Here is a 12,517-nt window from a genome sequence, read left to right on the forward strand (position 1 = left end):
GGTGAAAATCATGAAAAACGCTGGCGCTGGCTGGCAACTTTTTAAAAAAAATGCTGGCGGTGAAAGAGTTAAAGTAATCTTGGTTGCCTTGAAATTTTAAGTATAATCAACTTGAATTTCCAAGTCATTTTAACTTAATGGGGTGGTTTCCCGGACTGGGCTTATCCTAGTCCCAAACTTAAATGCATGTTTGAGCTGCTTTAATTTAAAAACACATTGTCCTCACTAATTTTAACATATATCAATGATTAGCCTAAACCCTGTCCGGGAAACCGCCCCAATATATGTTATCTTGACTAAATTAATATAGGTTTACTGCAAATTAAGGCAATCAGAAATTTACAGTGTAGACATTTCATTGTGTGGTATGACATGGCTTAGCAACATGTGGCTCGGCTCACTTTACTTTGGCTCTGTTTGCTTTACCAATGCAGTTTAGTGCCGCTATATAGACTTATTATTACAGTTGCACGGCCTGTACTGCAGTGACATCATCGTAAGCATGATACAAAAATGCTCAACAGAGAATAAGATGGAATGGTGATCTTGATTCTCTGCATGTGGATGTTTTTCACTGCTAAAACCAAATTTGGGAAATTGTGTAACAAAGTGTAGATGATGACATCACTTGGTTTGTTGACGGTGCACAAGGGCAAGCTAATCTTGCATTTTACAATGTGGCTGGTAGTGACAATTCACTCTGACCAATCAGTGATCTGCATTGGTACACATGATGTTTTAGTATCAGTACGGCTCGCTTAAACCCTCAACCGAGGTGGTATTAAAAAAGTGTCTGGTACTATGTATGTACTGTACACAGTGGAACCCCCCAAAAGTGAACAGTACCGAGCTGTACCAAGATGTACTGTCTAATGGAAAACCCCATTACAAAGAAACTAATCCAACTTTTTCCAAATTTTCCAACTCCATGGTTTTCTGAATTTCTCTTTCCCTGAACGGACTTTTCCAATGATAAATATGAACACAAACAGACAGAAAGATTGGTAAGTTTGCAAGCATGGAATGTGTCAACAGAGAATAACAATGGAGTGTCTGCTTTACATATAACCTTTTCCTTATTGGTCTGAAAAAAAAAAACAGAAACATAATCATATTCACTCTTCTAAAATGTCATGTTTCGGTGGATCATTAAACTGCAGAATCATCTGTTTAGACAGTCTCTGGGGGTTATTTTGTATATTAAAGACTTATTTGGTGCAACACTATTTCAATGACTTTATAATACTGACAGGACTCCTTTATGGCTCTGCTGATAAACAACACTGCACAGATGGCAGCAAAATGAGTCACTTGTGCTTTGAGCCATTGTGTACCACACGTTCAGTGCAGGCATCATCCAGAAATATATTGAGCGGTGTCTGAGATTGCACACGTGCCCTGTTTCAATTTTGTGATTGACATTTGTTGAAAACATGCCTAAAATGGAACGCTGCTCCCTTCAATTAGAAACCCTCAGCTAAAAACCTGGTAGAGGGAAAAACCATCTTTGGAGAACAACTATTTTGACTCAATTACAAAGGCTAGATTGCAATTTAAATGAAAAGGGCCATCTAAGGAAATCTAAAATTAAAATGAACCATGTTTGGGAAAAATGTTTAATTTGAGAACTGGCTGTGAAAACTAGTCATACCTTGAATTGACTATTCCCTAAAGTTTGCAGATTGTAGTTTGAATTATAATGACTCAGAATCAGTTTAACATGGTCCCGCTTTGCCTAAAACATTATATTATGAATTTAGACAAATTTTCCATTCACTTTCTGAAATCAATCCTGAATAATGCACGGCCCTGAATTTGGTATTACCTAATAATAACACTGTGTCCTACAATGTAAATACTGGTTGTAAAGCTGACTTTGTGTCAATCATTCACTTGTGATCCGATCAACCAAAACATATATATTGTTTGTATGTTTATATCTTAATTCCAGGTATAAACAGCTTCTAAGTTGTGTGTCAACTAGGGCTATCAATAGACTAAAATATTTAATCTGAATTAATCGCATGATTTCATGAGTTAACTTGCGATTAATCGCAAATTAATCTCACATTTTTATCTGTTTTAAATTAACCAAAATTGAACACTTTTCAAGTTTTTAATGCTCTAATCAACATGGATTTGGACAAATATATATGCTATATGCAAATGTATGTTTACAACAGCCTGTTTACATTTTCAACAGAACCATCAGCAATAGTTTTATATATGATTTTCCCTTTAGAAGACCTTGTTCATTCTCCATTTCTGTTTGCTGCTGCACCATTTGTGACCTGTGCTGGGAAATTGAGTTGGGATGAGCAAATTTTTAAAATTTGTTATTTATATTTAACATTCTCTATTATAAGAGGAGAAGTCACGAGGAGAAGTCAAATCAGGTTTTTTAAAACTTATTTTACCTTTCATCTTTCGTCCTCCTGTTTGTCTTAGTGTGCTTTTACTTACTCCGCAGTCCGCATTTTCATTGCGATGTCCTGCCGAGGTCTCTTATTTGCAACCCTGTACTAATTAGCGCTGTTCTTAGTAGATTGCAATGGTCATTATGGAAATTTCCTTATGTCATTATTGTGCTGTGTATTTATTTGCGCCTCTGTAGTAAATCACACGCAAATCTTCCTGGGTTGGACATCACTATTGCGTAGGGCTGTCACTTTTCGTTCGAAAATCGATTGCACAATCGATCGGACCAACCAAAAAACGTTTCGAAAACGAAAATAGGCAATCGATTTTAACCAAATATGTACACTATTAATTTTAAAAGAATTAAACAGTTAAAAATATAGAGTAACAAAACTCACAAACAAGCAGAAAAAGAAAATAAAGAATTCCGAAAGTGCAGTAGGTGTGCGAAAGCTAGACAGAAAATACCCAGCAATTTTACGCACCTATAGTTTCACGCTTTCAATCGCTGCATCTAGTGTTTTGCAAAGAAAATGGAGGACAACGTCAATAAACCTGTGCAACACGAGACAGCGTCGAAATTGTGACCTTACAGGAGATGATGAGTTATGACAAGGAGCCACCCTTGCGAGCTGACAGCGACCCGCTTTTGAGATGGAAGATTGGCAGTACGAAATACGCAGCTGGCAACGAAGTACCCGAGTTTCCCTGGGACATCAGTGCGGTCGGAGTGCGTCTTCTCAACAGATGGACATATAGTGAATGAAAAGCGCTCTGCTCTTGACCCCTAAAATGTTGATCGACTTGTTTTCCTGACCAATAATTTGTAATGGCCCTAGTCTTTTTGCGCATTTCATTATGCCTGCCTAGTGCCGCCTAAGTGTCGGTTACGTTTAATAAAAAAAATACACAGCATGTTCTCAACTTCAAGTAAGTCTATTTAAAGTTTCATTTTTTAACAGTTGTTTGAAATGGATCGAATCATTATTTAAAATAAATTTTGAATTGCCTAAATCATAAAAGCAGCCGGTTGAACCTGCAGTAATGTTTTTCATTTATGGCAGCAGTCCACTCTTTTAGAGAATGTTGCACTACTGTTGCTGTTTTTTATTCTGCACGAAACTTAATGACAATGAATAAGAAATATTGCTGACTTGTGCGTTTCAGGCGCTCTCTTTACATTTGTCTGTTATTTGGCGTTAAATGGAAACGTCTTTTTTAGACATGGAAAATCGATTTTACAATCGATTCAATGAACACTTATATATTAAAAATCGAAAATTATTTTTTCACAAAAGTGACAGCCCTACTATTGCGTTTTGGAGCATGCAGCGCATTTACTCAACTCTTCACGTACCCCCTGGGGAATCACTTTTGTAGGCTACCAAGTATCTCAAGATGTTTGTTTTAATACTAATTAGCGGTGTAACGGATCGCAGTTGATCCGTGATCTATTCCATACATATCACGACCCACAGTTCGGCTCGCATGCGATTCGCTGATTAATACACAAAATGTTGATGATTTGCACGTGTTTCAAAGGCTTGCAAATGTTAACACTTAACCACAATTTAACTACAAAAAGGTGCTTAAGTGAGCAATTTTACTGTACGCACAGACGCACATGCGGTTGAAAGTGTCCGGTACAACTCTAATCAAACGTGATTATCCCTATGCCCTTCAAAGATCAGAACTCTTGATGTATTAACTTAAGAGATAGTTATGCTATTGTGTATCATGCTGCAGTCCATTAAAATACATTTGGCGAATAAAGCATTGAAAAACAACGTAATTTTTACTTTATGAGGAGCGACTGTTTATATGGCCTCTTCTTCCCGAAGCGCCGTTTGAAATTTGTCCTCCGTCTGTGTGTGTGCGCACGTGTTTAAGTGAACTCAACAAATGTATTCATGTCAGAATTAGTTATGCTGCTTAAATAATGTAGCATTTATTAATGTTTGATGACAAGATAGAGACTTAAGGAAAATTATGTAGAATAATAATTTAAGTTTAATGTCTTAATGATCAGCCTACTTATTTGTATATCCCACAGCTGACATGGAATGTTATTAACCAGTTCAGGAACTTTTAACTGGTTCAGGAACGTCAATTTTACGGTTGAACTGAAAACCGAAAAACATTAAAATACTGTTTCTGTTCGAAACGAACCAATTGGGAAAAAAATTCTGGTTCAAAGCCCTGGATATAACAGATTATAGGTCCTACCTGTGTGAATTCTTGTCAAAACAGATATTTTTAAAAGTGTAATTTTGTGTAAATGTCTATATATATCGAGGTCGCGCACTCGCGCACTCGACGTCAGCATCAGGAAGATTGCTTTTGAGTCTTGTCACTCTTAATAACTCTTTTATCATCAATCAGACACATCTTTCTTTGCTTTAGATTATGGATTTAAGACGGTACACCTCTCAGGAAACGTACAGATAAAGATAATTTTAGATGTTTAATGACCATTTAGAGCATTGGATTCACTACACGAGAGCTTAATGTTCTTATTTTTATGAAAACCTCCGACTCATCTAGGGTCACTTGCTGCGTCTCAATTCATGGGCTAGACCAGTGCTTCTCAAATAGTGGGGCGGGACCCCCAGGGGGGGCTCGAAGCGACACCAGGGGGGGTGCGCGAGACCCCAGGGAAAATACTTTTTCAGGAAGTGATTTTTAAAGACATTACACCCCAATCACACTAATAAGCCGCTTGTGTTTTTTATTATTATTTATTGATTATATTTAATTTTTCAGTATCAAATGGTCAAAAAAATTATTCTTTAAATAAGGATTGATTTTTTATTTCAGGCAAATTGATGCATTTTAAGTCTTTTCTGTTACAGACTATAAAACAATGTTTATAAGTTATTCTTTGTTGTAAGTTGATCGATATTTATTTTTTTGTGTTTTCATTTTGTGTTTTCTCAATTTTTATAAGGATACAATGTTTTGCAGATGTGTAATTTTATAAACAAATTATACTATTTACAGTCGCGGCGGAGAGTTGGGGGGGGGGGCGAAATGTTTACCTCTTCCTAGGGGGGGCGTGACAGAAAATAACTGAGAAGCACTGGGCTATACCAAGGGTCAAACAGAAATTGCGTGTTGCGTTAATCGCGTGTTAATATAATAAGTGGCGTTAAAATGAATTTGTGTTAGCGCGTTATTAACACGCTAATTTTGACAGCCCTAGTGTCAACATATGCTTGAAAGACACAATAGTACCAACACATGTATCACTCACACCCAAGATTAAGGGTCGGTTTACATTACAACGTGTTTGTCCAAAACTGGGAACGTTTTTATACCTTTTGGATGTTCATTTACACAACAATGGCATTTTGTTGTCCTAAAACAAAGCAAACTTTTGAAGATGGGTTTCCATGTTTTTAAAACACCACCTTGTCCTTCACACCACTTCTGATCTTACTCCACTAGCTACTGGCAGCCACATGAATCAAATTTAAGTCTCTAACACTGATTATGAAGGCTTTAAGTAGATCTGCACCCTCATACATTAAATCAGTCCTATAGGTTTATATTCCCTCCGTCCATCTGCAGTACCATCAGCAAATCAGCAATGCCCACAATGAGGCACCAAATCATTCTCCATCTCATTCAGTTCCTTCTTGTTGGAATAAACTGCTAGCCTGTTTGGCTGTACTTACCGAAGTCATTTTTAATTAAATGTACCACATGACAATCTTTTGACAAGAATATGTTCAGAAAACTTTTTGATACTACATTTTAAAACTATGGCCTACAGTGATAATGTAGAGAAACATAAAAGAATGACTGGTTCGACAAAACAACTTTGAGAAAAGTGCAAGCCATGCATCGAATCATCAAAAAGCCATTGTTTACGGTATAGCCCTACACACATTAAATTTTTCACTTCAAAGAGCCAAAGGAATAGGATTGTAAATCAAAAGATGGCAGCTACAGCTAATGAGATTTAAAGTGTGGCCAGAGCACTGTGCTATGCTATAAATAAAACAAAATCTATGATCAATATCATTGGCAACTGCAGCCATGCTCGCAGCCAAAACTACAGACAGACTTTGATGGTTTGTAGCAGTGTTCTAATGAAATATTTGATGATTTGAAAGAAAAACAAAAGGTAGGACAAGTTTGAGCCAGCTGGTAACGGCACATGCTCCATTGCTGTAGAAAAAACACTTCAGGTTTCTTGTATTTGTTTTTATTCCTCTAAGCGCATCCATCAAACCTAAAAACAAGGCAAAGGAAAGAGCCAAAAACTGTCGGGCAGTTCAAAAAATGTTACAACCACATGTTACTCTACCTAATCCTACTTTAGCCAACAATATAGTAAAATTGGGACAGTGCTTATTTTACACAGGATATTCCATGTCCAGGTGTAACTTCGATCTGAACTTTATTCATACAGTCTATACATATGCTGTAAATAAATGTCTAGAGTGGAAATGACTGTGATTCATCTTTTTTGTTTCATGAGAAACTAGCAGTAGTGCAACTCCTAAGATATCAACCAACAACCTTCTGGTTATCATCCAGAGAAATAAACCACTATGCCATACCTATGAGGCAGTAAAAAAAGCCTGCCTGCCCAACTATTGGTGACACTTGGCAGTGTCTAAATTCCCTTTATTGGGAAGTGCATTTCCATCACAGCTGGCACAGATACAGAGCCAAGAGGCAATCAATATCTGCTGCTTTGTTTTGACAACTAACTTTATTAACACGCATTGTAAATTAGGTGGGCATGGACACTCGGGACAAAAGCCACATGGTGTCCTTGACCAAGGATAGGCAATGTTAATGACACAGTGCACAAGCATTAACCGAAAAAAACACAGCTACAGAAATAAATCTGTTGTATATTTGTACATGCATGCAAAAAAATGCAACATGTTTCATAACATAATAGCTCCTGAGAGCATGTCTGTTTTTGGCATTATTAATATTGCATACTTATACGGGAACAAAAGAACCAACCTGATCTCACAAATTTCCGTGAAATAGTCACACATTATTTTGCTCAGTTTTGCGTGACATTGTCACGTATTTCCACCATTTTACCTGCCCCGACATTCTTTTCCGTGACAGTTTAACATATTGATTACTCAACTGTTCTTCCTATTTTTCAACAATTGTCGCTTCGATTTGCTGTTTGGGTTACGATGTCACTTAAAGTATTGTTTTATACAATTTTTTCGTATGCTTTTTAAACCATTGTCACCTGACATTAGGGTTCGAGTTGGGTTTGGGTAAGGATGTAATTTTGTTCATCATGTTCTAACCCCAAATCGAAGCAACAATTGTAAGAAAATAGGAAAAACAGTGAAAACTTAAGTGAAACTGTCACGGAAAAGAAAGTCGTGGCAGGGGCACGTAAAATGGTGGAAATATGTGACAATGTCATGCAAAACTGAGCAAAATAATGCATGACTATTTCACGTATTTTGTGAGATCAGGCTGAAAAGAACATGTGAAAAACCAGACTGATGTTTTCATGTACCATAATCAAATCTTTATACCATTTTTAAATTTAAAATGCATTTTTGGGGAAAAAGTTATGGGTAATGATTATAAGATGGAATATTATCAAAAGATACCAAGCCCTGCAGCTTTACCACAAAAAGAAAAAGCACAACGGTTCTTTTAAAGGAGACATATCATGAAACCTAGAAAATGTAAAAAAGAACAACCTAGTAACTTAGTTTTGGTAAACCATTCTCTGCAAGCATGTGAAAAATTAGGAGTGTTTGCATTTCATCAGCTCATTTGCATTTAAGAGGACACACCCAAAAACATCACATTTTTGCTCACACCTACAAGGTGACAATTTTAACATGTTATAATAAATTCTCTATATGGTATTATAAGCTAAAACTTCACATACACACTCTGGGGCCACCAAAGATTTATTTTACATCTAAACAATAATCTCATAATATGACCCCTTTAACGCATTTGTGCAGTGTTGAGAATTTCAACCAATCACAGATGATCCTAATAAGTAGATAAATGTAATAGCAAATCAAAGCAGTTTAAATGAGTCACTAGTACAAACATGTAGATGACGTCACTGAGAGTTTCAGTAAAATTAGATCTTTGCTTGCTTTTTGAATAACCATTTTGTTTTTCATGCTAATAAATAGCGCCTACTGTACACTAAAGAAATTACTTTCCTAAGATATATAACTACTAAACGTATAATTTTACTTTAGTATAAAATAACCTATAATACAATCATAAGAATTGAGGTCATGTAATTTCTGCACGCTCTTTAACAGATCAGTTGATTACATTTTGATTAAAATATATAGAATTTTTGTTATTATATAACCTACGAAGAATTTCGTACCTAACCCCTAACCAAGTAACATTTCATTTATTGTGTTTCACAGTGTTAACTCTTTCCCTGCCACTGAATTATCTCATCAAGTGAAAACGCTTCCGTACCAAAGACAAGTTTTTTTACGGCAATCCATATTTCCACTATTATGCATTAGATGGCACTTTTACACCCACGTTATAAAAGAATATAGCATTTACAGATCCAAAAGCCGTAAATACTCTGTGTATGTTTTGATCATTGTTCTGAATCCGATCTCTAATAAAAGTCCTTTACAAAAATGCAATCATCTCAGCTTTTTGTTCACAATTTGGTATTTTTGAAGAAACCTACCCATATTTGAGAGGTGATAAAAAGAGAAAAAAAATGAAGATAGGATGAAATGATTTTGTTTGTTTAAAAGCATAGAGTATGTTCTTTCATTTGATATATTGTATATTTAAATAGAACTGGAAGGCATTAAACTTGCATGCGACAAACTGTGTTGTGTGGAAATAGAGTAGAGTAAGCCAGGGTTACCAATGTACAATGCAAAGTGCAATGCAAAGACATGGATCACAAATCCCCAAAAGAACTTTCACAGAAATCCTGTTTCTCTGTATGCATGCAAACATTTTTGAATCAATTTCTAACAGCACAGCATGCAGACAAATTGATATATTTCAAAAAATGTGGGCACTTTGTTATAAAATCTGCCTTGAGCTGGTAGCAGGCTCCATTATGTCAGCAATTCAGATCTTTTATTGGTTATACAGCAGGGATTTGAACTGAGAATTGAAGTTTTGCACTGAATAAGTAAGTGTAAGTGGTAGTTCATGAAGTTCGAAAACACAAGACGACATTTTACACGCCAGCTGATTGTATAGTGTCGTGACAGTATTTAGGAGCTAAACGAAAGCGGATTTTGAGGCGATATGAGGCAATAATATTAGACATGCTCCAGTTATTACCAATGGCTTTTTGATGAAAATAAATGCCTTCAGTCATCCCCACTATAATCAAATATCGTTTCCAAATGAAAGAGCTGGATCTGATGAAAAGGCTTTGCAATTCACAAACCTATATGGGAGGATAGTACAGGATGGAACACATCAGGGTTTTTTACTTTAAGTATGTAAACCTAAAGCAGCATTCCTCCAATATAAGTTATGTTGTCGTTTACTCACCAACATATCTTTCTAAGTTATCTATGAAACACAAAAGGTGAAATTTTGGGAATTTTGTGTTTTAGTAGAAAAAAGTTACATAAGTCTGGAATGATATGGCGCTAAATAAAGTTTAGTAAAATTATTTGACAGAAGGGTGGGTGTATATATAGAGTAGAAGCGAGTTATATTTGGCAGTGTAAAAGTTAACAGAAGATTAAGAATTTATCTCCTCACCGGGTTCTGCGGTCTGAGGTCTTGGTGCACGTGTGCTGGGGAGGAACATTTCTCCACCTCTTGGCTTCCACCACCATGGCCTCTGCATCCACCAAACCGAAGCCATACAGATGGCTCACTAGTAACCACACATACAGAAACAATTTAGTTGTTTATTTCAACGTGGCATTCATTATGTTTTGAACATAGCCTACTGTAGTATTTTGGGCTTACTATGGATTTTGGGTACTTAACAAGGTAGGATGCAAAAACCATGGTACAAAAATATGTTAATTGTCTAGTACCATGGTATGGTACTGCAGTCACATCCAAATTTGACAATTTCTTATGCTGTCACCTTTGTATCCAGCCGCGTTGGTTTTCCAGTCACTAGCCTTCAGGTGAGCCTGCCTTGATGTCTTGACTAGGAGATGCTGGACATCCCTCCAGGTTATCAGAGGACTGAAAGTTAACGTGTATTTAGGTCAAAACACAATACTGATATGCCTGTAGGTAGCATGGACAATTAATCAGTAAATTATTCAGCAAGACAAAAGAGACTGCAATATGCATTTGAGGGATATATTCACAACATAATATGTAACCGATTAGAAAATGATTTAATTAAAATTGAAGCTGAAGCTTATAGGTCCCAGTGCAAGCAGCAGCCGCCTCATACGCTGCCTCAAACGGGAAACAAACAAATTGAGAAACAGCTCAAGCAGGATAAGTGCACAGCAGGATAAGTAAAATGTGTAAAAGATAATCAAATAATTATGAATCAAACTGCTTATCCATAAGTCTTGTGGATTAAACACGAGACATTAGCCGGATCACTTTGCAATGACACATTATAGAACTAACCTTGGGAGAGTCCATTAACAAAATGCTAAAATATATTTTTAAGTATGTCAGTCAGCCTCTGTCTTGTCTTTAATCAACTTATTTTATTTTAAGTTAACTAGCTAGCTAACATTAACGTATGTGTTTTTGTTAATCCTGTCGACATTTAGTTGTGAACGAAACCTTCCACACTGCTTGATACACATCTGTAATTTCTCCCCTTGGGTTTTAGGTTGCGAAAAGGGAAAACATTCCACTTTTAGGATACCGGGTATAAGATTTACACAATACGCATAAGGCTTCGGCATGTTTTCCTTCTCCAAAGCTTGACAGACCTCCCGCACCTAGTTACGGTTGCTAAACCACGATTGGCCTGTGGCGGTTTTCGAGCGTGGCTTAGTGAAGGGTCAATTAATGAGTTAAGTTGTCCATGTTACGTAGTTAATGCATATACTAATGTTTACTAATACAACCTCATTGTAAAGTGTTACCAATGACGCCTACACGCCTAAAATGTAACCTAGCTGTCACTGTGGCTGTACTCTTTCAAAAAGTCTCCCTTCTGTACCTGAAGAGTTCATATTAGTAGTAACTCAAAGCATGTACACATTAGCATCTCAACCGAGGGGCAACCTTCCGATCTCTCTAATGAAGCCAACACGGAAGTGACTTAAACTGCAATTCATCGGCTGGCCGCTTGAGGCTGGCTTCAAAAGGGAGTCAATTCCCATAGACTCCCATGTTAAAAATGGCCAACTTTACAGTAGAAAATAATATGTTTACAGCCTGGTACAAAAAGTGTTTTTGGCCTATATAGCTAATTTTGCCCCTCATGACAACTGTGAGGGGGGTGAATTTTTTTGTAACTCACCCGTTTAGATTATATTAAGCCTTAAACTTCTGCATAATTAAGGGCGTGGTCGCTTGAGTGTCGGTTGAACAGCCACTGCTGTCACTAGACTCGCGCTAGGCGGGCGTGGTTTCACCTTAGCTTTATCCATAAACCGCCTTTTTACCCATTTTCGGTTTTCCGTGAGTAATTCGCGGAGACGCGCGGCCAAGATGGCGACGGCAGGCAACGCCTACTTTAAGCTTCAAAAGCGATCTTCACAAACCAATGGGTGACGTCACGGAAACTACGTCCATATTTTTTAACGGTCTATGATATCAACAGGTACATATTGGTGCCAAATGTATACATAGCTGTACCTTATGGTACATATTAGGATCTTTCCAAAGGGTACTCTGGTACATATTTTGACGAATTTGACATTTCTAACAGTGTACATACAGTTCACAACAGTGTTGCAACTGTCATCCATGGTTGATAATATCTCCTAATGTAATAAGGGCCCAGATTTTATTTAGCATTTACATGTTAATACACATTTCAGCTGAAAGGTGGCATTTGATTTTGGACCGGTATTGTATTTTGACCAATATGTACTTATTTTATTATTGGTACTGTTATTGTTGGTAAGTTTTGTATTTCTTCATTGAATGACATGTAGAGACATTTTGTTCAATGTAGCACAGCAATGGCATC

The 12,517-nt window shown here is 36.8% G+C and overlaps 1 protein-coding gene across 2 annotated transcripts in view; it reads right to left on the reverse strand.

Moving 5' to 3' along the window:
- Positions 1-12,517, reverse strand: part of pcsk6 (proprotein convertase subtilisin/kexin type 6) — a 123,385-nt gene that overhangs the window by 61,793 nt on the left and 49,075 nt on the right. For both annotated transcript variants that reach the window (XM_073859192.1, XM_073859193.1), the window contains 2 exons: positions 10,487-10,590; positions 10,150-10,267 (listed from right to left, as the gene is read on the reverse strand). In XM_073859192.1, the coding sequence (XP_073715293.1) occupies positions 10,150-10,267; positions 10,487-10,590 (222 nt within the window). The remainder of the gene's footprint in view (positions 1-10,149; positions 10,268-10,486; positions 10,591-12,517) is intronic.

This window comes from Misgurnus anguillicaudatus, chromosome 21 (genome assembly GCF_027580225.2).
Source record: "Misgurnus anguillicaudatus chromosome 21, ASM2758022v2, whole genome shotgun sequence".
NCBI classification, from domain to species: domain Eukaryota; kingdom Metazoa; phylum Chordata; class Actinopteri; order Cypriniformes; family Cobitidae; genus Misgurnus; species Misgurnus anguillicaudatus.